Source organism: Sturnus vulgaris, chromosome 14 (assembly GCF_052056855.1).
Source record: "Sturnus vulgaris isolate bStuVul1 chromosome 14, bStuVul1.hap1, whole genome shotgun sequence".
In the NCBI taxonomy this organism is placed as follows: Eukaryota; Metazoa; Chordata; class Aves; order Passeriformes; family Sturnidae; genus Sturnus; species Sturnus vulgaris.
This window is the reverse complement of record NC_142256.1, coordinates 11,839,401-11,862,602: the sequence shown is the minus strand read 5'-3', so window position 1 is coordinate 11,862,602 and position 23,202 is coordinate 11,839,401. Positions and strand designations below refer to the sequence as shown.

At 41.6% G+C, this 23,202-nt stretch overlaps 1 protein-coding gene across 4 annotated transcripts; it reads left to right on the top strand.

The window, feature by feature from the left end:
* The first annotated feature begins 1,840 nt into the window (after window positions 1-1,840).
* On the top strand, window positions 1,841-18,054 carry LOC106859857 (P2R1A-PPP2R2A-interacting phosphatase regulator 1). Of its 4 annotated transcripts, none has more exons than XM_014887403.2 (10): window positions 1,841-2,183; window positions 5,417-5,495; window positions 9,430-9,486; window positions 11,549-11,592; window positions 11,672-11,726; window positions 12,151-12,243; window positions 12,699-12,787; window positions 13,431-13,492; window positions 14,480-14,576; window positions 15,729-18,054. In XM_014887403.2, the coding sequence occupies exons 1-10, from the start codon at window positions 2,035-2,037 to the stop codon at window positions 15,886-15,888; spliced, it is 885 nt and encodes a 294-aa protein (XP_014742889.2). In that variant the 5' UTR covers window positions 1,841-2,034; the 3' UTR covers window positions 15,889-18,054. The 4 variants fall into 4 exon arrangements, with proteins under 4 accessions (XP_014742889.2, XP_088029266.1, XP_014742878.2 ...); XM_088173140.1 differs by having other exon boundaries at window positions 14,465-14,576; XM_014887392.2 differs by having other exon boundaries at window positions 13,428-13,492.
* The last annotated feature ends 5,148 nt before the right edge of the window (window positions 18,055-23,202 follow it).

Here is a 23,202-nt window from a genome sequence, read left to right as displayed (position 1 = left end):
ATGCCATGTACCAGGATTCTGTTAAGGAAAAAGTCAACAATATCCAAAATGTGGCTGAGAGCTCAAAAACATCTGCTCCATGCCCTCAAATTTTCCAGTGCCAGGCACATCATCCTACTCTCTGACCAGGATTTACTGTAGCCAAGAGAATTTAATTGGAATATATGTACAAACAAAAGTAGGGACTGTCAGGGTGGCCCCCAAAGGGCTGAGGAGGGTAATGAGACAAAGAGGAGGTGCCTCTGGGAGAGTTGTGCTGTGGAACAGAATGATGGAAATGAGGAAATCACAAGTTGTTGAGTTAGATAAACAGCACCACAGCAAGAGGGGTTAAGAAAAGAGAGAACACGTTAAACAGAGCCTTGGGAGGACACAGGTGAAGGATGGATATTCATAGAGGGGAACAGAGACTGAGAGTGAAATATGTGAGTACAGTGATACAGAGGGACTGGTGGGCATGAAGTGAGTGATGATGGGAGGGTATTTAAGAGTGTCAGGGAAATACCCCTGAGGGTGAAATAAACACAGCTACAGTCACAAAATGCCATCAGCCCTAGGTAAATCAGTAAGCATGGAGCCCATGATAAAATGTTCTAGCTCTTTATAATCTACTCTCTTTCTCTGGTTATTTCTGTTCCTAAAGACTGCCTGAAACTCTCACTATAAACAGATGAAGAGATGGAGCACCTCTCTCATGAGGAAAGGCTGACAACTGGGAATGTTCAGCCTGGAGAAGAGAAGCTTTGGGGTGACCTAACTGAGGCCTTCCAGTACCCAAAGGAAATTTACAAGAAAGATGGAGAGAGATTATTTACAAGGGCCTGGGTTGACAGGAAAAGAGGGGATGGCTTCAAATCAAAAGCAAGTGGGTTTAGGTTGGCTATTAGGAGGAAGTTCTCCCCTGGGAGGGTGGTGAGGCCCTGGCACAGGTTGTACAGAGAAGCTGTGGCTGCTCCTGGATCCCTGGAAGTGTCCAAGGCCGGGTTGGATGGGGCTTGGAGCAACCCGGGATAGTGTCCCTCTCCATGGCAGGGGGTTGGATCAAAATGATTTTTAATGTCCCTTCTAATCCAAACCATTCCATGACTCTACAGACAATGCCCCGTTAAGGCAAACCAGATTCCCCACTTCTTCCCAAGGGTTAGGAGCCTCAGCACTGTCCACCAGGCAGTGCTGCATTGATCTTCCAACCTATTTCACCACAACCTTCTCTAGGTATAAACTAGTGCCACAAGTAGATATTAAAGTATTTTGAAAAGGTTTGGTTTTACTCTTTATTCCTAGCACTGTCTGGGCCTGCACAGAACCATTCACTGGTATTTCTGCAAGCAACAACAGCTTGGTGTGAACTCAGAGGCGATATTTTCACTAGGTAGTGATCAGTGCTGTGGCCCTCGGTGAGAGAGCTCTGGAGAATGAGCACACCCCGGACACCTCAATCTGCCAGAGCTCCAGAGAATGAGCACAGCCCGGACACCTCAAATCTGCCAGAGCTGTGGAGAATGAGCACACCCGGGACACCTCAAATCTGCCAGAGCTGTGGAGAATGAGCACACCCGGGACACCTCAAATCTGCCAGAGCTGTGGAGAATGAGCACAGCCCGGACACCTCAAATCTGCCAGTTCTGGAGAATGAGCACACTCAGGACACCTCAATCAGCCAGAGCTCCAGAGAACGAGCACAGCCCGAACACCTCAAATCTGCCAGAGCTCCAGAGGACGAGCACAGCCCGGACACCTCAATCTGCCAGAGCTGTGGAGAACAAACACACTCCGGACACCTCAAATCTGCCAGAGCTGTGCCCGAGCGGCCCGGCCGGAGCGCTGCGCCTGCGCCCTGCGGCCGGGCCCGCCTGCGCTGGGGCCGGGCGGGGAGAGCGGCCCGGGGCCCGTGGGGCCGCGGGGGCTGCGGGAATCAGCGGGAACAGCGGGCACGGGCCGCCCCTGGAGCCCCGGGATGCGGCTTCGCTGCCGCGGCCGCCCCCTCGCCCGTGGGTTCGGCAGGGCCGGGGCAACGGCGGCCTGAGGCCGCGGATGGGCGGAGCGGGAGGAGCCGGAGCCGCCGCGATGGCTCAGGAGAAGATGGAGCTGGACCTGGAGCTGCCGCCGGGGAGCGCCGCGGCCCCGGGCGACGGCGGCGGCCTGAGGCGGTCGAACAGCGCCCCGCTCATCCACGGGCTCAGGTGAGGGGCCCGGGGGGCTCCCGGCCCGGCCCGGCCGTGCGGGGACTCTGGGGATGCTCCGCGGCGCCACGGGGAAAAGTGGGCTCCTGAGCGCTGTCCCAGGCTGGGAGGGATTTAGGGAACATATCCTGTTCCTTCCCCGTATGGAGGGGTGCGAGGAAGCCCGGGAAGACGAGCTTCGGTTTTACTGAAACGCTTTGTTTTCACCGAGGTCTGCTGTGTGTTGCACAGAAACACCGTCCGCAACGTCAGAGTTGTGGCTGTTCTTATACATCGAATAACAATCGCGATGATTTCTGTAATGGATCACGTCTGAACAAAATAAATCACTGCTCTCTGTATGATTACATGCTTTCGGAGCAATCAGGCAAATTTGGTCAGGAAGGTCATTTCACGGGACCTTGACGTAAGTTTTACATTTAGGGTAAAACAGTGTGTCAGGTGTCCAGGAATTTTCCTGGGTGATACTAATTTCTGTAGTATGCATTACTGGGGGAAATACAATGTGTTGTGTAGACAGTTGTGCTTGGATGTTGCCACCAGCCTGTGGCAGGTCCGCTTGCAGGAGGGCTGGGTGTTCGCCAGGTCTGGCTCTCTTCAGCCGACAGGACAGAAAGTGGCAGTGGCAGGCAAGGGGCAGGTGAAAGCTTTCAGACAGGTAGGGTTTTGTTTGGATAAGTTTATAACCCGAAGGGCTGTTTCTTTTCTCTGGGCTCTTGAGGAGTTTGGGGATGCCCCATCTGCTACATGGTGTGGTTTCCATCCAACTGCGAGGTGGTCCATGTGCTGCTCTTGGTATTTTGGGAGCTCATACTGACAGTAAGTTTCATAAACTGTAGTGTATTACTTGATAAGTACTTCCTGGTGGATTGATTTTTTCTGTTTCTGTAAGGAACTGCATATCAAGTGATGAGCATATCTCATATACCTCTTTTACCAAAATGATTAAAACAGTGTCTGACAGTTCAGACAAAATACTACTTCTTGTCTATTACATCGTGATTTAATATTAAGTGAATGTAATTTTGATTCTTTTACATAATCACAATGCAACAACTCCATTTTACATTTTGATGCAGTATGGAAGGGTTGTGTATGGCAGCTCCCCCCGGGAGGTTTCTGAGCAGGTAAACTAATTGTATAACTGAGACAAGATGTTTTTATAATCTCAGCCTTTTGTAAATTGACTCTTAAAAAAAACCCAAAAAACCAAACAAATTATTTAGTTCAGGATTTGGGCAGATAGAAGGGTAAGCCTGAGCTCTTGCCTTGACACTGTGCATACACTATGAGTTAGGTGTTCATACAAATAAAACTGAAATACCATTGAACTAATCTGAGGTGGTTGCAGTGGTTTGCCTGTTAGTTTGGAATTTTCCAGCAGAATACTGTTTTTGCAAGATTGCAGCTCTTGGCAAGAAACTTCAGTTTTTCCCAGAATGGCTTTGTTGGGTAAACTGAAACAAAAGCTCTTGCTCTTACACAGCTTGCTTTTTCTCCTCTGCCTCCTGTTTAGACTTTATTTTTTAGTAAGGAACTTGGAAAATGAGTTGCCATAGATCCAGAGAAGAGTTACATACTTAATATGTAAGTATTTTAGATCACAAAAGTTATATTTCACAAAACTTTTAATTCTTGATTTTGTGCCAAATAAAATTGATTTTTAATGGGAACTTCTGTTTTCTGTGAAAAGTAAGTCTGAGATCTGACCAGTTCTGGTATTTTTTCCAGGGAGATTAAAGATAGGATTATTTGTAGGTCTTTTTTCTCTCCCTCTCTGCTGGTTAGCACTGACTATTGGACTCAGGCTATGGTGAAGTGGAACAGGATTGTTCCAACCTGTTTTCTTGACTCAGACCCTGGATTTCAGGATGTGCTGTTTGTCTTGTGTTTGCATGCCAACCAGTACACTTACACTGAAAAGAATTGTGGCTGTTGGCCTCAGCCAAAACTCATCTCCAAACATCATGTCATGGATCCCTTCAATTTCTCCTCTTCCACCTCTGTCAAATGGCAGCTGTTTGATGTCTTGTGGGTGTGAGCTGAGTGAAACTTCTTGGAAAATTGTAAATGATGTCTGGTCCTATGTACTTGACATTTTGGAGAAGGAGAGTCTATGCATTTTTCTTGGCAGAAAGTACAGTGCTTATGCCAATTGCTGTTGGCTTTTATTTCACAGTATAAGCTTTATTTGTTTTTTATTTACAGCTACATAAAAGCTGTCTAAAACTTATGTGTCTAACTGGTGTGTTTTAAACTAGAGGATTCTGACAATGGTGTTTCATGAAAGTGCAGTAGGATTATCAGTACTTACAGCGAGGTAGGGCTGTTGGTCAGGTTAGTTTTTAAGAAATTGTATTTGTGGGGGGCTTTTGTTCATCCCAAGTTAGCAGCTGGAAAAAAAAAAAAGATACAATGTGAATTCTTGTAATTCGAATCTAATTACAGTCTTACATTTGGATTTGTTTACCTATGCAGTTCCTCACTGATTTTTGGGCATGGGGATTGTAGGGTTATGGCTCAATATTTTTTTTCTAGCAACCATAAAATTTAGTTTATTTCTGCGGTCGCATTTATTAAGTGCTGATCATTGGCTGTTGATAACACTGGTGATGACATGACCAGTAAAACTTGCTTTAGGAATCAATAGAACTAAAATTGCCTTGAGAAAGAAATTCATTTTGTGTCAAATAAATAATCCTATACCAATTCAAGGGATACACTGCTGTGGGGCCTTAAAAACTGGGTTTGCTGTAAGTTTAATTTAACTTTTCCTAGAAAAATGTTCAGAAGATATTATATGTTTGTAGTGATAAGATTTATCAAGATGCTGTATTTTTTAAATTCTGTTTTTTCTGTGGGATGAAGCTGGTTTCAGTTACTGCTTACCAGCCATTTATACATTTGTTGTGTTGAATGACATTTGAAGCACTATACAAGCAGCAGCCATTCCAAACATAATAAATCCCCACAGTCTAAACAATTCTTCAGTTATTCTGAAGACACAAAATGATTAACTGGAATCATTAATTGAAGTAGCTGGGAATTGGAGGATGAACGAGATGATTTGCACTCTGCCAAAAATCTAAAAGAGTCCTTACCTACCTGTCTCTGGAGTGCTTTGTCTCGACAGGGGAGCTGTCACAGCACTTGCAACTGAGCTGCTATGAAGAGGTGCTGTTTTGGCTCGGGAGGAAATGGCTTTTGCATTTGACAAATGTTTCTTTTCGCAGCGATAACTCCCAGGTGTTCCAGGGCAGCGTCCTGCGCACCCGCAGGAACAGCACCACGGTCATGAATCGGCACAGCCTGGTAAGAAAACTCCTGCACCAACCCCAACAGGTGCCAAGCACAAGTGTGCAAACAGGAATAAACAAAATTAGATTGCAGTCTGTGAAACTAATACCACATTGCTTTCAGAAATAAGGCTCTAGAGCATGACATTAACATGCTGTAGCTATAATGAAATGTTACTTACAGATCATTTGGCTTGGAGAACGCTTGTATTTCATTGTGATCATAACTTTGCTTGTAAAATAGGTGTTCCAAAGTAGAGTAAGAAAGGTGGCTTGCTAAGAAAACTAATTAAATAACTGTACTGTTAGCAGTTATCAGTGTCTTAAATGATTTCTGATGCTTAAGAAAAAAGTGCAGACAAATACTTCAGCAAAGATTGTATCTGTAACATAACCAGAATAGTTATATGAAAAAAAAATTGGTGGAAAAGCCTTTCTCCTGCTGGGATGAAAAAACTGAAAAGAAAGTGTTATGGTCAAGATTTCTTAATCAAATCTCTTTCTTCATATTTTTAGGGTGGCAGCTTAGTGTAAATCTGTTTGTGCTTGTGGTCAGGCAAGAAGAGAAGAAAACAAAGGCAAAAGCTCAGTTTATTGTGTATCCTCCTAAAGATCCTCAATTGTTGGGCTAAAAAGATGCTAATTCAGGATGCCTTGCCCAGAACTGCTGGGAAGCTGGAGCTAATTCACTGACGGGCTGCTCTTCTGCCTGCCACTCATAAGTGTTGCAGTCTCCTGGACTTAACCAGTGTTTCCATCTTCATGGGATGATGTTCCTAACCATTCTCCTCACATTCATGTTATTAAAAAGTGTTCTTCTTCTTCACTCCCAGCTGATCAGGTGCTGACAAAATACATGAAATTGTACTTACACTAAAAATCAAGTTCCTCACTGACTGCTAGATCAGTGCCCTTTCTGCTTTGAAATGCTCCTTTGAGTTACCTGGGTTATGGTTCTATTGAATATGGCAGGGAGGATGGAACTGGAAAGGATCTTAGAGATTCTCATCCTTCTGTGGTCTTAAACCAGCATTACCCACAGATAAATGATTTTGTGATAGAATTAAACTTTCAGCATCAAGGACCCTAACTAACCTTCCCTGGTATTCTTCCTATAGCAAAAAATTACATTTAGTTTTATGATGTTAAAGATATTCTAAGGAGTTAGATCACATCTACTTTTGTAAATTAAATTTTATGTAAGAAGGTGATAGAGTGTATTTCAAAACCCACTTCTTTATATTTAAGAAAACTAATCCAAGTTTCACTGCAGTGTAAGCTGTAAGAGGGTTAAAAGATTCAGTAAGCATCTGAAACTTCTTTATTACAAGTATTACAAGCACAGCTTAAATTTTACATTTTGTTAAACTTCGTGGAAAAAAGCTGATTAATGTTTGTCTAATCTGTGTGGTGTTCCCTGTCAGGGGAACACTGGGAGTTGCTAAAATCTCTGTTAACTGTAGGTCATATACCATCAACTCCATCTTCAGTGCTGTCCCAGTTGCTCAGCTGAATTCCACAATCTGTTTTTGGGAGTAGCTTCTCCAGATCTCAGACTTTAGCTGGTTTATAATGTTAACTGCAAGGGCAGTGGTGCCATTTGGGCTGGGGCTTGATCTGCAGTTTTCTGACACTACCTGTAATTGCCAAGGAAGGGTTAACCAGGCTCAGTATCTGCAGTTTATTTTTTTCCAGGAGATACCAGTGAGTAAATGTTTTGGTGGTTTTTTGCTTTGTTTTGCATGGCTGGGGTTTTTGTTTTGTTGCTTAGGCAGAGCAGTTGGGTCTGTGGTTAGATGTTTAGGTGCTATTTCGGCAGAAGTTGATGTTAAATTTTTTCTTTTTCTTTTTTTTTTTTTTTTAAATCGGGTAGTTTCTCTGCTGGGTTCAGGTAATTTCTCTGCTGGGTTCAGCGTGGCCCCACAGGTGGCTGTGCTGGCAGGAGGCAGAGGGCACTGCAGGGCAGGGCAGAGGCACAGGGGCAGCCCCTGCTCACCTGGGCAGTGGCTCCTGCCAGCCTGGCACTGCTGAGACTTTACCTGCACTGGAGCACAGTATCTGACACACTGCAGTAAGGGGGAAGATTCCTTCCCTTTCCTGACATACCTAATGGTTCATAATGTTTTTATTAATCTTTTTGCTATCCTAAAGCATTGGAGATTTGAGTAGTGTAATTTTAATAAATGGGTTCAGTTTAGCAAGTGTGCTTTGAAATTGACAGAGGTTTCTTTTCACAAGAATTAAATCAAAGGATGCAAACAGGCAAAAAGTGAGTTTTACACACTGACAAAGCAATGCTGATGACTTGTTGGAAACAAGATGTAGGATCCTCAGAGCTGTGTTAGTGCATCAGACCCTGCAGAGGAACACTTAATTGTCTTTTTATATTATTTGTTTTATACTGCAAGCCACTGTTTTTGTACATATTGTATTAATGTCAAACCTTAAAGTATGTGGTTCACAGTCATAAAATTAGAATATAATGAGTGGAACAAATGCATTTCTACTGTGGAATGACAGAGTGAATAGGCAGGAATGCACTATTGTCCAAATCCTTTTTTCTGTGTGAGAATCAAGGTCAGCTCAAGGTCTGCATTGGCTGGTGCAGCTTGGAGGAATTTTTATTAGTTGCACAGGATTTTTGGGAGCCCAGTATAATAGTAAAGCTGGCCTAAACTGGACTTTAAAAGTAGCAAATCAAAATATTATAGCTGTTAGACTTTAGTATTATATATTAGGATGACTAAATTCTGGCACAAATGTTAGTCATCCTCTGTGTGAGCCTGATAGGCTGAATTCTTTTGTGAGAAGCAGGGTGTGATGTCTTCATGTTTGTTTTTTTAGAAGGAGGGTTCTGGATGTATGAAGCATTAGTAGTCTGTGTTAACTTACCCTGTCAGGCAGCAAAATCCTTGTATTCTCCGTGGCACTTCTTAGAAGATGGTGCAGTAACAGTTAACTGAATGTTTGTTGGTTCTCCAGCCTCAGCATGATGAAGAGCTCTAGTAATGTTTTGTGAAGAGATGAAGCCTTGTAATGAACGAAGTATAAAAACACCTATAATAATGCAAGCCTTACTTGCTGAACACATCTGTTTTGAAAAGACACCTTATTTTTTGGAGGGATTTTCTTCTTACAGAGAAGTTAAACCTCTATTCAAGGCTTTGGTTTAGAATTTTTGTTCCCTGAACGGCTATGACATAAATCAACTGAGGGTTGACAATGTGAGGGATGGGAAATATATGAAAAAAAATTATAGTTTGAGAAAATAATCACTTTAAATTACTCGGTTTTGGGTGTGCAGTTTTAGATCATAGCATTCCAGTGAGATCTTGATGCAAAACTGTCAACATTAACAGAAGACCATTTTTAGTGACGTCTTCTCTCATTTCACCCAAATTGGTGAAGCTCTCGAGAAACCATAAAGAAAGCATTTAACCCTTTGTTAACCTTCTAATAGCTGATTTTTTTCACCTGTCAAAGTACTCATTTATAGGCAGACAACAATCCAGGAACCTTTTTGTACAATGCATTGTATTTTAAAGAATCTGTTGGAGAGCATTCTGGATCACTTAAATGAAAATAAATATTCTGAATCACATAAAGGAAAATATTTATGCCAATATGTATACTCGGGGTGACGGTGTGCTAGTGAAAAGCAGCTCCATTCTGTGGGGAAAGCTGTCAGTTCTAGTTGCCTGGAAATGGAATGGAAGCCAGGCTGATACCAATTAGCATCTGTGAGCTTACAAAGCAGTATAATGTGGAAATATATATTAACATGTTACTGCAAGTAAGTAATGTAGGTTAGATATACACTGAGGATGATATAAGTGATATATATTTTTAAATTAGGTTATTTTTAGTTTGGGGCAACATTACTAATATTTCTATGGCACCTTTCCCTCCCTTCTGCTGTACTTTCAATTGTATGTGACTTTGTTTTGCAGTTTGTGCCATCGTCTCCTATCCGGATTCCCAGCAGCCGTCTTCATCAAATCAAACAAGTAAGCACAGATTCTTCTAAATGAGTTTTTTATAGGTGGCTGGGGTTTTTTTGCAGTCAATGTTTAATGCCCTTCAACTGGCTGTAGATTTTATTTTCAAACTGCCTGCCCAGTTCCACGTTTCATGAAGCAAAATGCATCTTACAGCAAAGAGAAGATTTGAGCAGAGAGAGAATTCTTAAAATGGACATTTTAGAAAGGAAACCTTTAATGTAAACCCTTAGGGTAAAGTTTCACCAAGTTTTTGGCAGCAGTGCCAGCATAAATATTCGAGGCCAATAACAAAGTGTTCCTTAACTTGGGTTGGCACAAGAATTTTGTGCAGCCAGAAAATGAGCAGGATATGGAAGCACTTTGGCTGAAAAATAGTCTGTACTCTTCTGGCTGGGCTATTTTTCATCTGTATAATTTTCTTATCCAGATCCCTGTACTTGTGCTGTCACAGCAGGCACAGAGGGGGAAGGGCAGCAGAGCAAACACTCAGGAAGGGGGGTGGTGTGGGGAATATCTGAGCAGGCTCAAATAGCTCTGCTCCCAGCCAGCACACTGCAGGATGAACACTCCAGCTTTAAAATCAACAAGCCCAAACTCTTGTGTCTCCTTCATTTTATACTTCCAATTTTTGACAGTGGAATGGTTATAACATTGACTTGAAGATGCTTTATTTTTTTTAAATTTTTTTCTTTTAGCTGGCTAGTTTTCAATGGATAGACTTGATTTTTACAGGGTCAAAAGTTAAGAAAACAATTTAATGCTTCAGACAGCATTTTTAGAGTATGGTGCCTGAGTGGTGGAAGGCACTTCTGCTTCCTACCTCGGTTATTTAAGGTAGTTGCACAGTAATCCTGAAGAAAATAACTTCTTGCTTTCATTATGTAAATAATTTACTGGTTTAAATAGACTCTGAAGCACTCAGGTCAGTTGTACAGCTCTTTTTATCAATATAAAAAAGCTTAGGATGAATATGTAAATATCATAGAATCATAAATTAGTTTGGGTTGAAAGGGACCTTTAAAGGTCATCTGGTCCAACCCTCCTGCAGTGAGCAGGGAGATATAATGAGAAATATGCTGAGAGCAAAGGAATTAACTGTTGTGGGTCTGCTCTGTTACCTGCAGTAAAATTTGATAATTCAGTCGTCTGGAAAATGCTTCTGCATTCATATTTGTGCCATCCATTTATTAAAGCAAACAGTGTAATTTTCTAATTCGACCATTAGGTTCATTAGATGGAATTAATTCCATGTTCTGTATACTCACTGAAAACCTGTGAGATTCACTTCTGATCTCTTTCAAATCTGAGCAAATTATCACACAGGTGAAGAAGTTAGACTCCTCCTACTTATGATGAGGATTGTGAAGGTGTATAGTTGAACTTCTGCTCTGGAATTAGGGAACCTATTCATTCACTGAACAAACTGGGTAGCATTCAGTTAATTTTAAGGAATGGTGTCTGCTTAAGAGAAGATTGAGTCTAGTTTGTACTTGGTATTAATGCTTAGTTTAATTTTATATATTTGATCCGTTTTAATAATATTTTATGGAGTTTTTTTTAGAAAAAACCCTCACTGAATCCTGAATTCATTGTGTGCAATGCAGTGTATTGCAAATGAGATGCTGACAAGTGTCTAGTTAGTCACTAATCCATAGAGTAAGGTAAGAACCCAGCCATGTTTTTGAGGTTTATCTGTGCTAGTGTCCCCTTTGTAAAATTATATTGCTCAAGACTGCATAGAGATGTTCTGGCATGTGGAGAATTTCTGGTTCATACTATCATTATTCAGTTTTGTAGCTCTCTCTTGGTTAGTAATGAAAATAAAGGTGCTTGGGAAGCAACCAGCTCACATAAGCACTTCTTACATGATGGTCTCTCCTGCTGCATCTCTTTCTCATCCTCTCCTCCTCACTCCTTTCCATGGATGAGAACTTGAAGTTATTGTTGCTTAACCGAGCTGAATTAAATTTTCCACAAGCCAAAGTGAAGTGAAACCATAGTTTTTCTGATTTGCTGGAAAAAAGTGGGGGTTTTTTTGACCTTACTTCTTCATGTGCTAATCTTTTAGGAAGAAGGAATGAATTTGCTGAACAGGGAAACCGTTCGTGAAAGGTGAGCACTAAGACAAAGCAGAACAGTGACTGCAGCCATCTGTGGGCCCAGGACAATACATTTCTTTTCTTCTTTATAGAGAAGTGCAAGTAGCAATGCAGATGAGCCACTCATGGGAGGAGAGCTTGAGCCTGGTAATGCATTCATGCTTTAATTTGTGTTTCTATCATCAGTATCAGGACACTAGAGACTCTCTCATGTCAACATCTCCTTTGATAGTTTGACCTACAGTTAAGTTGCTAGTATAGCACTGCTTTTGATCAGCAATTTTTCACACTAATGAGGCATAGAACTATCAGTTGTTCAAGGTACATGTGGGTTCCTTGGGCTGCTTTGTCAAAAGGAAATTGCATGGATGTCTGCCTATTCAAATTTTCTTCCATATTCTGATATATAAGGCTTTTTTGTTTTGTTTTGGTTTTTTTTTGTTAAGCATAAGCTCATAAATGGCTGCCTAAAAATTGTTAAGATGGAGGATAACTTTGGCATTTCACACCAATCAGTCCTTTTCTTGTTAAGGCACCTGCTTGCAAGATTAATTATGTGTACTGTTTACAGAGTGACAATGATTTTGAAAAATCACTATCACCAAAGCAAGTAGACTTTGTTCCAGTTTCTCCAGCTCCTTCACCTACACGAGGAATAGGGAAGGTGAGCAAAACGTGGTAATAATGGTTTTGTCTTAAGTTGAGCTAAATAAATTCAACCAAATTAGTAGCAAAAGATTAAGCCACCTGCTCCTTTCTACCTCAGCTGCAAACAAGAAACCAGAGAGTAAATAAAACCCCCTAAACCCCAAACCAGAAAATACCAGCTGCTCATCTTGTGGATGTGAATTACTGTGGAGTATTCAGCTGTAATGTTGTGGTTAATAAAAAACAAATAAGTCTGTTTAACTAGAGTACAGTGAAATAAATCTGCATGAAAATGGAATCTGTCCAATTTAATTCTGTTTTTCTCAGTAGCAAAAAGTGATGTCTCAGTATACCCAGTCACTGGTTGCTGAATTTGATACCGAGTTGTTTATTTCTCTGCAGTTAAGCATCAATTGTTACCACATGGGAGTGATACAGTATTTATAATAACACAAACTCTTTTCCTCTCAGCAATGTTTCTCACCATCTTTGCAAAGTCTGGTGAGCAGCAGTGGGTTGCCTCCAAGTCCCAGCCCAAGCCCAACAAGGAGATTTTCAAGGTAAGTCACCAGATCATATCAATAATAGAAAATAGAAGTAGCTTGTTCATAGTAGGCATTTGAAATACCAGAATTTTTTGTATACATAATTGATTTCTGAGCACAAACACAACTTCATATACTCATGTAGACTTTAGATTTTACAGTGTTGTAAAACATTTGTTGAAATCATCATGTCATAACATTGGGAAATGGGCTGCATTGTGGCATCTGTCTTCCCAAGTAGTCTCTATATTGCTCTCATTCACATCTTTAGTAATTGAATTCTGAGGGAAAGAAAACACAAACAGATTTAGGGTTTGTTACTCCTTTGAGTGATGTGGGCATACAATTAAATTTTACTAGGCCCTCACAGTTTATCCTATCAACTGAGATGTAGTCAGTGCCTGGATGAGAGCTTTTAGACTGCCCCAGTTGTGAAATAATGTAATTAAACATTTCCTGCTCAGTTCTGTGCTTCCTGGCCTATCGTCAGAGGGGAAAAAAAAAGGGAAAAAAGGACTTGTTTTGGATAAGCTGTTTTAATGCCTATTTTCTTACTGGTTTCTACCCAGTAGTTTGCTTTCTGAATATCTTTTGATTCTTTTTTCACCCTTTTTCTTTTAATGGTGATCTCAGTGCAGCATTTGTCTTCTTTTAGCAGGAGAAGCCAGAGCCCAATTAACTGCATTCGACCAAGTGTTCTTGGATCAATCAAAAGAAAAGGTACAGTATTTCGGTTTGACAAATACAATAGGCCAACTTGTTAGTTATATAATAGTTTTCTTCATAATTCTTTCCAGTTGGCTGATAAGTCAAAAAGTAACTAGAAATAGAACATATTACATACAACGAAACAGACAAATCATTAAATTAGATTTTACTGTTCCATAAAGCTTTTAATTCCATAAAGCTAAGAATTGTTTTGTTCTAATTCCTCCCCATTTCTGTGATCTTATAGATGTGACAAAAAATCTGATGTAACCTGCTTAACAAAATAAGAAATACAACTATTGGTATATTTAACTTAAACAGAAAACTTTTAAAGTCCTGGTTAATTGAAGCACACAGGTACTGTACATTTAAAATAACTCTTCAAAACCCAAAGCTGATGCACAGGCCTGGTTGGGACCTTACAGCTTTATTATTCTCTGTCTTCCTGCGTTTTTCTTCAAGTTTAACTTTTGGAAATTTTATTGCACCTATTTTTATATCTTCAAGCTTCACCTTTGTTACAGAGCACCTCTGGCTCTCAGACAACTTTTAAAACATTTCATCTGAGTTCTGTCATAGCCTATTTAAGCATATATCTATCCTCTCCTCTTGTAGAGTGTTTGGAAATCAAAGTCAATAGAAAAGTTTTGTGGTAATTCTGGAGCTTGTTCCTTTTTCTTATTTTCAGCTTCTCTGCTCTGATGGAGCTGGTCAGCAAACTGATAGCTGGATAAACTGAAACAAAAAGATTATTCTTCACTACTGAAGAATAAATATCTGATATCTAAGCCTTAGTTAATTATTCACTAAACTGTACTGAAGCTTGGACAAAATGGTTCCAGGAAACAGTCTTTAAAATTTCAGCATCTAAATTCTATGTTCTACATATGAAATATTGTGAGTTTTAGCCCCTATTCTCTTTGCTCTGTAGAAGTACACTGAAAGTAGATTTTAGTTTAAATGAGTCATAATTTTTATCACCAATATCTCTTCCCAAAGGTGTGACAGAGATGGAAGATCACCCAAAAAGATTATTCCAAGGATCCAGCAACATGCTAACCCCTGAGGCTGCACATCAGGTGGACCTTGGGGCATGGTAAATGTTGTGCTGTTTATTGTCCCTTTCAGCAGAAGCATTACAAATATTTTTTCTTTTCTTTTTTCTTTTTTATTTTCCTAGCAGTGACAGTGCTTGAAGTTTTTTTGTGCTTGTTTTTGTCTTTTTTTTTAATAGAGCTATCTCATAATGTTACTGAAATTATCACAGTAAACAGGCAGCAATGTTCCCTACAATTCTGCAGTTTCTAGGCCTGACTGATAATGTGGGGTGTTGAGCATTTTTAGGAAAAGACACCTCATGGATGATAGCTCTTGGAGTCTGACTCAAATTGCAATCAAATGTGATGCTTTTTGGATGAATTGGTTTTAAACTGGGTTTTTCTTCTTTTCCCTTGTTCTTAGTCACAGAGGAACATGAGTCTGTCTGACCCTCCCTGGAGGGTCAGAGGAGCTGGGAGGAGATAAAAAGTACTTTGTTAAAAATTGTAGTGATTGGTAATAGCAAGGGATTTTGATCTAGTGTTTTAGTCAAAAGGTTAATCATACATAGGGTGTGCCTACACAACTGTCAAGGGTTGTTCACTGTATTTGTCTTTTTGCCTCTCAGCTAATGTACTGAAGTCATGCAGAAGCTTTGAGTAGCAATAGCATAGAGATGTTTTAAAGGTCCTTTAAAAACACATCTTTTTTGCACACCCTGATTAGAGTGGGGATAGTAGTGTGGGTTCAATTGCTACCTTTTGGTATAGGAGATGGTAATTTTTAAAAAATCCCTTTGCTGCTATCACTGATGATAGATTACCTGTAATTATGAATTTGTGTCCTGTGAAATACGTAGTACAATGAAGGATGGACCATTTATAATTGGCTCTCTTGGCAAAAAGGCCTCTGGCTGTTGTGCTGGCCCAGGGCTTTGAGGATGGAGTAAAGCTGGCATTGGATTGTTCAGTCTGGAACTTCTGATCTGTGCCCCTCTTCTGGGTGAGCAAAGAAGGAAATGGGCAGTGTCCAGTGTGAGTCTGGAAGTGACACTGTGTGTAGCTGCAGGTGTATTTCAGATCACAGGGCCTGCTGCTCCTTCAGAGATGCACCTGTGTGTTTAGAATGGCTCTGGGATGGTTTGGGCTGGTTTTGGGCACTTCCCTGAGCCAGTGCCTCATTTCTCATGCTGGTGTCTCTCTGTTTTCAGTCTGTCCTCACACACCCTGGATGACAACAGGAGCAGTGCAGGCTCCTCCTGTGACTCCCCAGCTGAGGTTGGCACCAGCACAGACTCTCCAGTGTCACTCTCTGACTCCAGATCTCCATTTTTGCCAGTGGATCTCATGGCCAAGTTACCGATGAACTGAGAAGCAGGAATCTGCTGATGGACACCGGGAAACAGGCCCAGACTTTCTGTTGTGTGTAACCCATTCTGTTCCTCATAGGAACTTCCAGCAATGTCATTACTTCTAAGAAACTTCCAGAACAGTTCCTTGAGGAGGAATTCACCTTTCTAGTGATTTGTATGACATTTATTGCAATACAGAAGCATTTGGGCTGCAGACACGTTGGGTGCTCACGTCAGCCAGCAGGCTGCTGGTTTGCAGTGGATGTGACCTCCTTGGCATGAGTCACAAACACTGTACATGTGTCCTGCTTGTGGAAGACTTGGTTTGCCAGCAGCCTGTGTCCTCCCTGCCTGTGGAGGAGCAGATAACTCACATTTGTCCTCAGCCTAAAACCAATGAAGCAGCTTGCTAATTGTTTCTATTCCCAGAGTGTTAGATATTTATATATTTTTTTCTTCTTCATATGAAAGGGAGAATATTGCAGGGGGAAAATTGATTATTATTACTATTATTGTATTCTATTATGATTGGCTCTTAATCAATTCTGTGTTCCAGTGGATGTCAGAAAAGAACAAATTGATGAATTGTCAAATTTATATGTTGGATTCTATTCATGATCATGACTGCTGTTGTGACTAAATCTAAATTAGGTGTGGAACATTCTTCTGGGACTTTGTATCTGGCATTCGTTTCTTTTTCTTCCCCGTTTAGATCATATATAGAAGTAGTAGATGCTCTGTTAAAGGTCTTTTAATAGAGAAAAATAGTGATAATGTTTGGAACAATACATTAAATCCTGAGATTTTAGTATTTAGTACTTCAGAGATGCATTATTTTAAGTCAGTATTTGTCCTCATATATGACAGATACGGTGAGGAATCTTGAATGCCTTTTTACAGCCTGAGGCCATCAAACATATTTAATCTGTTTTATTTCCTGATGTTACTTCCTCAAGCAATGACATCAAGTCATTTCTGCTGTTGAAAACTTCAGATGCTGATTGGAAGTCTGGAATCTGGCAATGAGAGATGCTTGAAAAGTCAGTGTGTTGAGACATCCTGATCTCAACTCTGAAATTCCCCAGCCAGGAGGGAGAATTTGCAGACCCCCCTATGGACAGCTGTCTGGGACTGTGCAGTGACACCCTCACTGGGGTTGTGCAGCTGAGCTCTCCCAGCTGAGTCCCTCTTTGTACATGTCTGTGTATCTGTGCTGTGTGGTTTCAAACCTTCTCTCCAGAGAGGTTAAGAATGGAGAAATGTTTTATTTTTAAACGCTAAATCTTTGTAATGTGTCATAAAGTGAGAAAAGTATGGAAAGTTCCTCAAGTGGGAGGAAAACCTGTCCTGAACTCTGCTGTGAAAGATTCACATGGATGAAGTTTTGACTGACAGCAGCCATCAAAATGAGAAAGGGATGACTTGGAGTGCAAAGACCTGGCGACCTGAGGGCCAGTGACCCATTTCTGTGTGTCCTTATTGTAGAGAGAAAATAGAATGTATTTAATAGTCTGACTCTGTTCTAGTTAAGATACGACATGGTTTACTTCTGGTATCATTCCTCTTAAATTATTGTAATAATCACCCTGCTGGTTGCAGTCCCTGCCCGAGTGCAGTTGCCCTTTGTCCCCGAGCAGATGCTCACGGGAGTGCCGGGCTCTGTTTGCTCTCTCTGCTGAGGCAAAGTTTGGCTTTGCAGTTTCAGGTTTGTGCCAAAGAGTTGCTGTGCGTTCACTCTTCTGTGGTGAGAGCAAGACTCTTTTTTTTTTTTTTTTTTAAATCTTGCTTATTTCTTAAGAATTAACCTCCTGGTGTCTCTTCCAGTCTTTGTTAGAAGAGACGTCAGTATAGGGGGGTTTAATAGCTGAGTGTGGGTCAACTTGTCTCTTTTCTGTTGAATATTTATGCTATTTTTCAAATAAGTGCCAATAAATGGAAAAATAAATGTGTTTTGCTGTTTCTGCACTTTTTTAGATAACCATATTCTTGTTTCCTTCTGGATTAAATGCTTTCTTTTAAAATCAGAATATCTATTGTAATTTACTTCCACCCAGTCTAGTTAACATGCAAGTAGGTATTAAAATCTGCAGCAGACTTACCGTGTTTTCCTCATGCAATGCTGCCTTGCAGGTCTGTGACAACTCTAGGAAGAAAGAAGAATAAACACAAACATTTTTGAATACGAGTTACATGTGTCCCTACTTTGTACCAAAAGGAAGTTGTAGTGAAATAGTTGGGAGGAGAGAAGCTTCTGCTGGCTAGTGGGAAGTACTGAGGGTCTTAACTCTTGGGAAGAGTCTTTGTGGTTTGCCTTAATAGGGCAGTTAATCACAGAATTATGGAATGGGTTGGAAGGTTTAAAAACCATCTCATCCCACCCCCTGCTGTGGGCAGGGACATCTTCTACCAGACCAGGTGGCTCCAAGCCCAGTCCAAGCCAGCCTTGAACAGTTCTAGGGATGGGAGTCCACAGCCTCTCTGGGTCAATTAATGCTGTTGGAGGAGAGTGAAATAGTTATTTATCTGTATCCATTCCTTTCCCTGCTTTTGCAAAGCAGAAATTACATTGAAATTGTGGGAAAGCATCTCAGCGTTTTATCTCCAAGTCGCCAAGAAGCTGCAGTTTCTCTCCCTGGAGTCCAGTGACACATATAGGGACTTTTTTTCACTGAAATGAAAATTTTTGGAACCAATTATACTCCAGAACATGTATCTGGATGCAGGGAATCAGGATGTTATACAATGCACATAATCAACTTGTCTAGTAGCTCATACTTTTAATATTGCCTCTGCTTCTCTCTGGGATTCTGTCACGAATGGCACCTTCCAAAAATCCCACTCGGGTTCAGCACTTGCTTGATCTGGTTGAAAATTATCCTGCAGGATTTGTTGGCAGTTAGATCAGATCTTGGGCCACTGTGTCTTCCTTGACAAGTGATGGGGGGTGTTCTTCCTTCCACCTTCTCCAGAGTGACACAGTTGCTGAGGGAACATCAGGAACCGTGCCAGTGCTCAGGGGGCTGTATTTTTGGAATGAACCCTTCAGTGGTTGCTGCATTTAGCAGAGGGATAGATACTTCCCTCTGGAAGAGAGGTACAAATGCCAGGAAAAATGAGCCTCTGCCTCAGCTAGATTGACTTGCAGGATCTTCTGTGTGTTGCCAGCCAGGCAGGTGACCTGAATGCTCAGCTGAGCAACTGCTCAAGGTCCTCCTGAGATCAGTGTAAGAACTTAAATTCTTTCTTCTCACCTTTTTTCAGAAAACTCGAATGTAAATGATCACCAACCCACAGAAAAACAAAACAAGTCTCCAAAGTCTGGTGAGACTGAGGTATTTCCATTTATAGATGTGTGCTGTGGTTCCAGTATCGGTGCTGTTTGTGAGTCCAGCCCTGCTATTGTGCAATGATTTGCCAGTGAAGTGACTGGAGGGACCTCCAGCACTCCATGAGCTTTGGAACAGCTTGTGCCTCCCTTAGCAGTCGTCATTTCAGAAATGTTCACTTTATGCTGTTGTATTCTTGCATATGCTGGAGTTGTAACTCATTTACTTAAAATAGAGAGCTTCAGGAGTCATAATTAAACTGTGTGAGCTCTTCCTATTCTGTTTTAAGCAACCTTTCTCATCACCAACAGGCAGATGGAGTTTAAGTTGATCCCTCTTCTCCTGGAAGCAACAAGTTAAAATATTTGTAAATGACACTGAATGTTTACAGCTACAGTACAGTAATTAAAACCTTACTGACACAGAGAGGAGTGCTTGGCAAGAATCCTTTTCAATAACTGGGTGTAAAAATTGTCACCTCAGGTTCATTTTCTAGGGGTGATTATTTTACCTGTACCAGTGGAGCCTTCCCATTTCTGCATATCTGGTGGGAGCATCCTTGTTTGATCAACTTGAGAGCAGCTGCCAGCCAGCCCAGGCCTTGCTTAGGAGATTCTTTTCCTCTGGCATGGAGCACTCAAGGCAGACACCCTGTATCCCACAGACCCCACACACACACTGACACTGCTTCCACCACTGGGGCTTTGTGGTACAAGCATGAGAGAGGAGGCAAAAAAAATATAAGCCACTGAAGGAGAATAACCTTGTTTGACTTTCAGTAGCTGGCTGGGAGCAGAAATTTCAGAAGGGGGGAGGAGTCGAGTGCATTCAAACCAAAACCAAACAAGCCTTCACACGCCTTCGTGCTGGCTCCCCTGTGTCTCTCAAGGAACTGGTGAGACATCCCCAGTGCCACAAAGATTCCTCAGACAAATCTGGCATTTATCAGATTTAAAATTCTTCTGTTAGTTTGGTTTCTTATTCTTCTATTTCCTTCGTAAGAGCCTTAGAAAATGCTTGCTATTTTAAGATTTCCTTCCACAACAAATAATTGTATGTAAATGTTTAAGAATTTTGCTGGATGTCAACCGGGGTAGGAAGAGCTGCTCGAGAGGAAGCAGATTTTGCTGCAGGAACTAATCTTTGGAAATGTGGTTCACCTGGTTAGTTTTTGTCTTTGTGTGGAGAAAAATCAAATCCATCATGTGCATAGCACACATCAGTGTTAGTGGCACAGAAATCAGGTACTGTGCTGCCTTTCAAGCCAGTGTAAATCACTGCAAGAAGCTTCCTGCTAAAAATAACATCAACATCCTTTCATTTTAAGTGCATTCACTTCAGCAGTGGGTTTGGATTGTGGAGATTCCTGGCAGATTCCTGAGGGAAAGGCGCTAATGGGTTTGGTGATGTTGATGGAACACGGGTTTCCAGAGCCCTACTGCAGTTTTGTCTCTTGATGGTGTTTTTTTGTTTGTCAAAGCAATTGTTCATCTAATGCCTTCATGTTCATACCTCAAGCCACTGAGTATGCAGTTTTCTAGAGAACAATACTCTCATTTTGTAACTATAAATCATATTTTGCTATTGAAAAATTTTATGACTTTTGTTTTTTTAAACTAGAAACATGGATTTAAATTCCATTACAGGATGTCTGTTACTCACTCAGGTAGACCTTACCAGCCTTTTTCCTCACAGTGAGGAGACATCCATAGCTGTAATTGTGGTTGTGCTCTTGCTTAAATTATTTCTTTGCAGTCTCTGCTGTTTTGAAGACCAGTGTGGTCGCTTTGCCTGCATGCAGTTCCACATTATATTGTCAGCATGGTCATACAGCTTTGCAGATTTCCTAGAGCTGACGTGCATTAGCTACAGCTCATTATCCAAAGTAAACAGCTCGTTAGCGTTCAGTGGAGAGCTTCTAAAGAAGACAAAAATACACCCAAAAGTGAGCGAGTGTATCCCTTTACTCGTTACTCGGCGTTAGCTGAGATGCTGAGTGTTGTCTGCCTGTGTTCATTCCTCCAGCTCTCCTTTTGGAGGATGCTCTTGCTCTCCAGGCTCCTTTCACTGAGGTTGTTATCTGTAAATGGCTCTTGCTGACTGCGTGGTGCTGGTTTCCCAGTCCTCACGAGCTCCTGTGGGGCACTAACAAGTGAGTGATGGGCTGCTGGCTGCAGTGAACTTCCCTCTCCTTCAGTGGTTTCAGTTTTAATTTAATTTCCTCAGGCAGCACATTATGCCTGCAGGAAAGAGACTCCAGCACTATTAACTTTGGCTGTTTCTCCTCCAGCTCTATGAGAGATGGTGCCTTCCCTACACTGTGGCAAGCAGGTGAGCTTCTGTTTCCCAGGGACACAGGACAGAACCCGTTTTCCATTGTTTTCCACGGTCACTTGTCCCCTCTATCTGCACAGAGCTGGCAGGAGGGTCGGTACCAGGATTGCTCAGCCCTGCATGCTTGGTTCCCTGGTTCCCTTCTTTTCTCTGCCCAGAGGGGCTCATGCAAGGTCAGAGGGGAAAGCACCTGAGCTGCTCCAACCCAGCAACTCAAAACCCACCTGGCAGAGAAGATGATTCAAGGTTTGGGGATTTTTTAAGGCCTCCTGTAAAAGAGGCTTTTTAAGACTTGGTCCTTAAATTTGATGTGGGCCTGAGTGAAAGTTTGAAGTGTGAGATTCACACTCCTGACAAAAGAAAGGGGCGATGGAACTTGGCATTTATAAGGAAAGCTGTTAGAAGGAAAGCGAGGTATCTTAAATATATGTTAAATGAGGACTAAAATACAATGATTTATTGCCAAACCTATTCAGCAGCCTCTTTCCAGTTTAGGCTTGTTGGTTGTCAGATACTTGTACATATGATGAGCATAAGATGAAATAACATATGATTGGCTTTGACAGTTCTTAATTAGCTGATTGCAGGGTTTCTCTGCTTTTTTTTTGTTGAAGGCACAGTTCTGTGCATGGGTTGCTCTTGGAGCTGCTGCAAACATCCCTGTGGAATGGTTTCAAGAGGAGCAGTGACTGTTCCCATCTGACAGCAACACCCCATTGTCTTCCTGGGGCATGTCCTGAGACATGTCAGCAGCAGCAGCTCAGCTTTTCCCTTTGCAGGGGCTGGCTTGTTTCCAGGTGGTGGCCCTGCTCCCTGGGGCTCCATTATCAGCTGATCTCTGGTGCAATTAATTGATTCCCTGGCAGCCCCTTCTGTCCCTGGAGCTCTGCAACAACGGTGCACTGGGTCTACTCAAGTTTTCAAGCACTCTGTGATTCACTCCTCTAGAGAAACACAATCACCTCAGGATTTTCTGATCCAGACAAGTGCAAACACTTAGAGAAGATCATGTACCATGACTGGGAGTGACACTCCCACTTCTGCTGCCAGCACGGCTCGTCTGAGGCATCGGTGCCACAGCAAGTGCTGGGTAAACACCAGGATTGTTTCTGCTGGATGATCTCAAAGCCCTCCCAACTGTCTGCTGAAAGCACTTGCCCATTGCAAGGAAATGACTGTTTGTTTGTGTTAGGAGTCAGGAATGGGAAATGACGTGAACACTTAACTACTTTTCCTGGTGTTTCTAAGAGGTATATTCAGTGTCTCAGGTCTTATTTCCAAAGACATTCAGTGTTTTCTCAAAGTCTAGTATGTAAGTACTAGAGGTATGTGCATGTACATAAATAGGCATAAAATCAGGAAATATCTTCCTGATCTTGCATATCCACCTGGTAAAATTTTACTGGTGTCCTGCTATGACTATGCTGTAACATAACTTGATATGTTCTCCCTCAGTGCTGAACTGAAACATCCCTAAACTGGGATAAATCTGTGATTCTGCAGTGTGCTGCAACCTCCCTGAAGGAGAAAGAAGTCAGAATTCACACTTGTCATCCTTATTTCACCCAAGCATCAGTTTTATCTGCATCTGCTGAGTTACTCTGTGCATGTAATCTATTTTTTTTGTGTATTGCTCCTCCGTTGCCTTGACAAAGTGGTCCAGTGCTTTTAGT

Excerpts from the sequence above, each read along its gene's own strand:
- LOC106859857 (XM_088173139.1), top strand. The coding sequence starts at position 2,035 with ATGGGCGGAGCGGGAGGAGCCGGAGCCGCCGCGATGGCTCAGGAGAAG. Across the intron at positions 12,244-12,698 it reads CTACACGAGGAATAGGGAAG|CAATGTTTCTCACCATCTTT; the intron begins GTGAGCAAAACG and ends TTTTCCTCTCAG. Across the intron at positions 13,493-14,464 it reads TGGATCAATCAAAAGAAAAG|TATCTCTTCCCAAAGGTGTG; the intron begins GTACAGTATTTC and ends TTTTATCACCAA.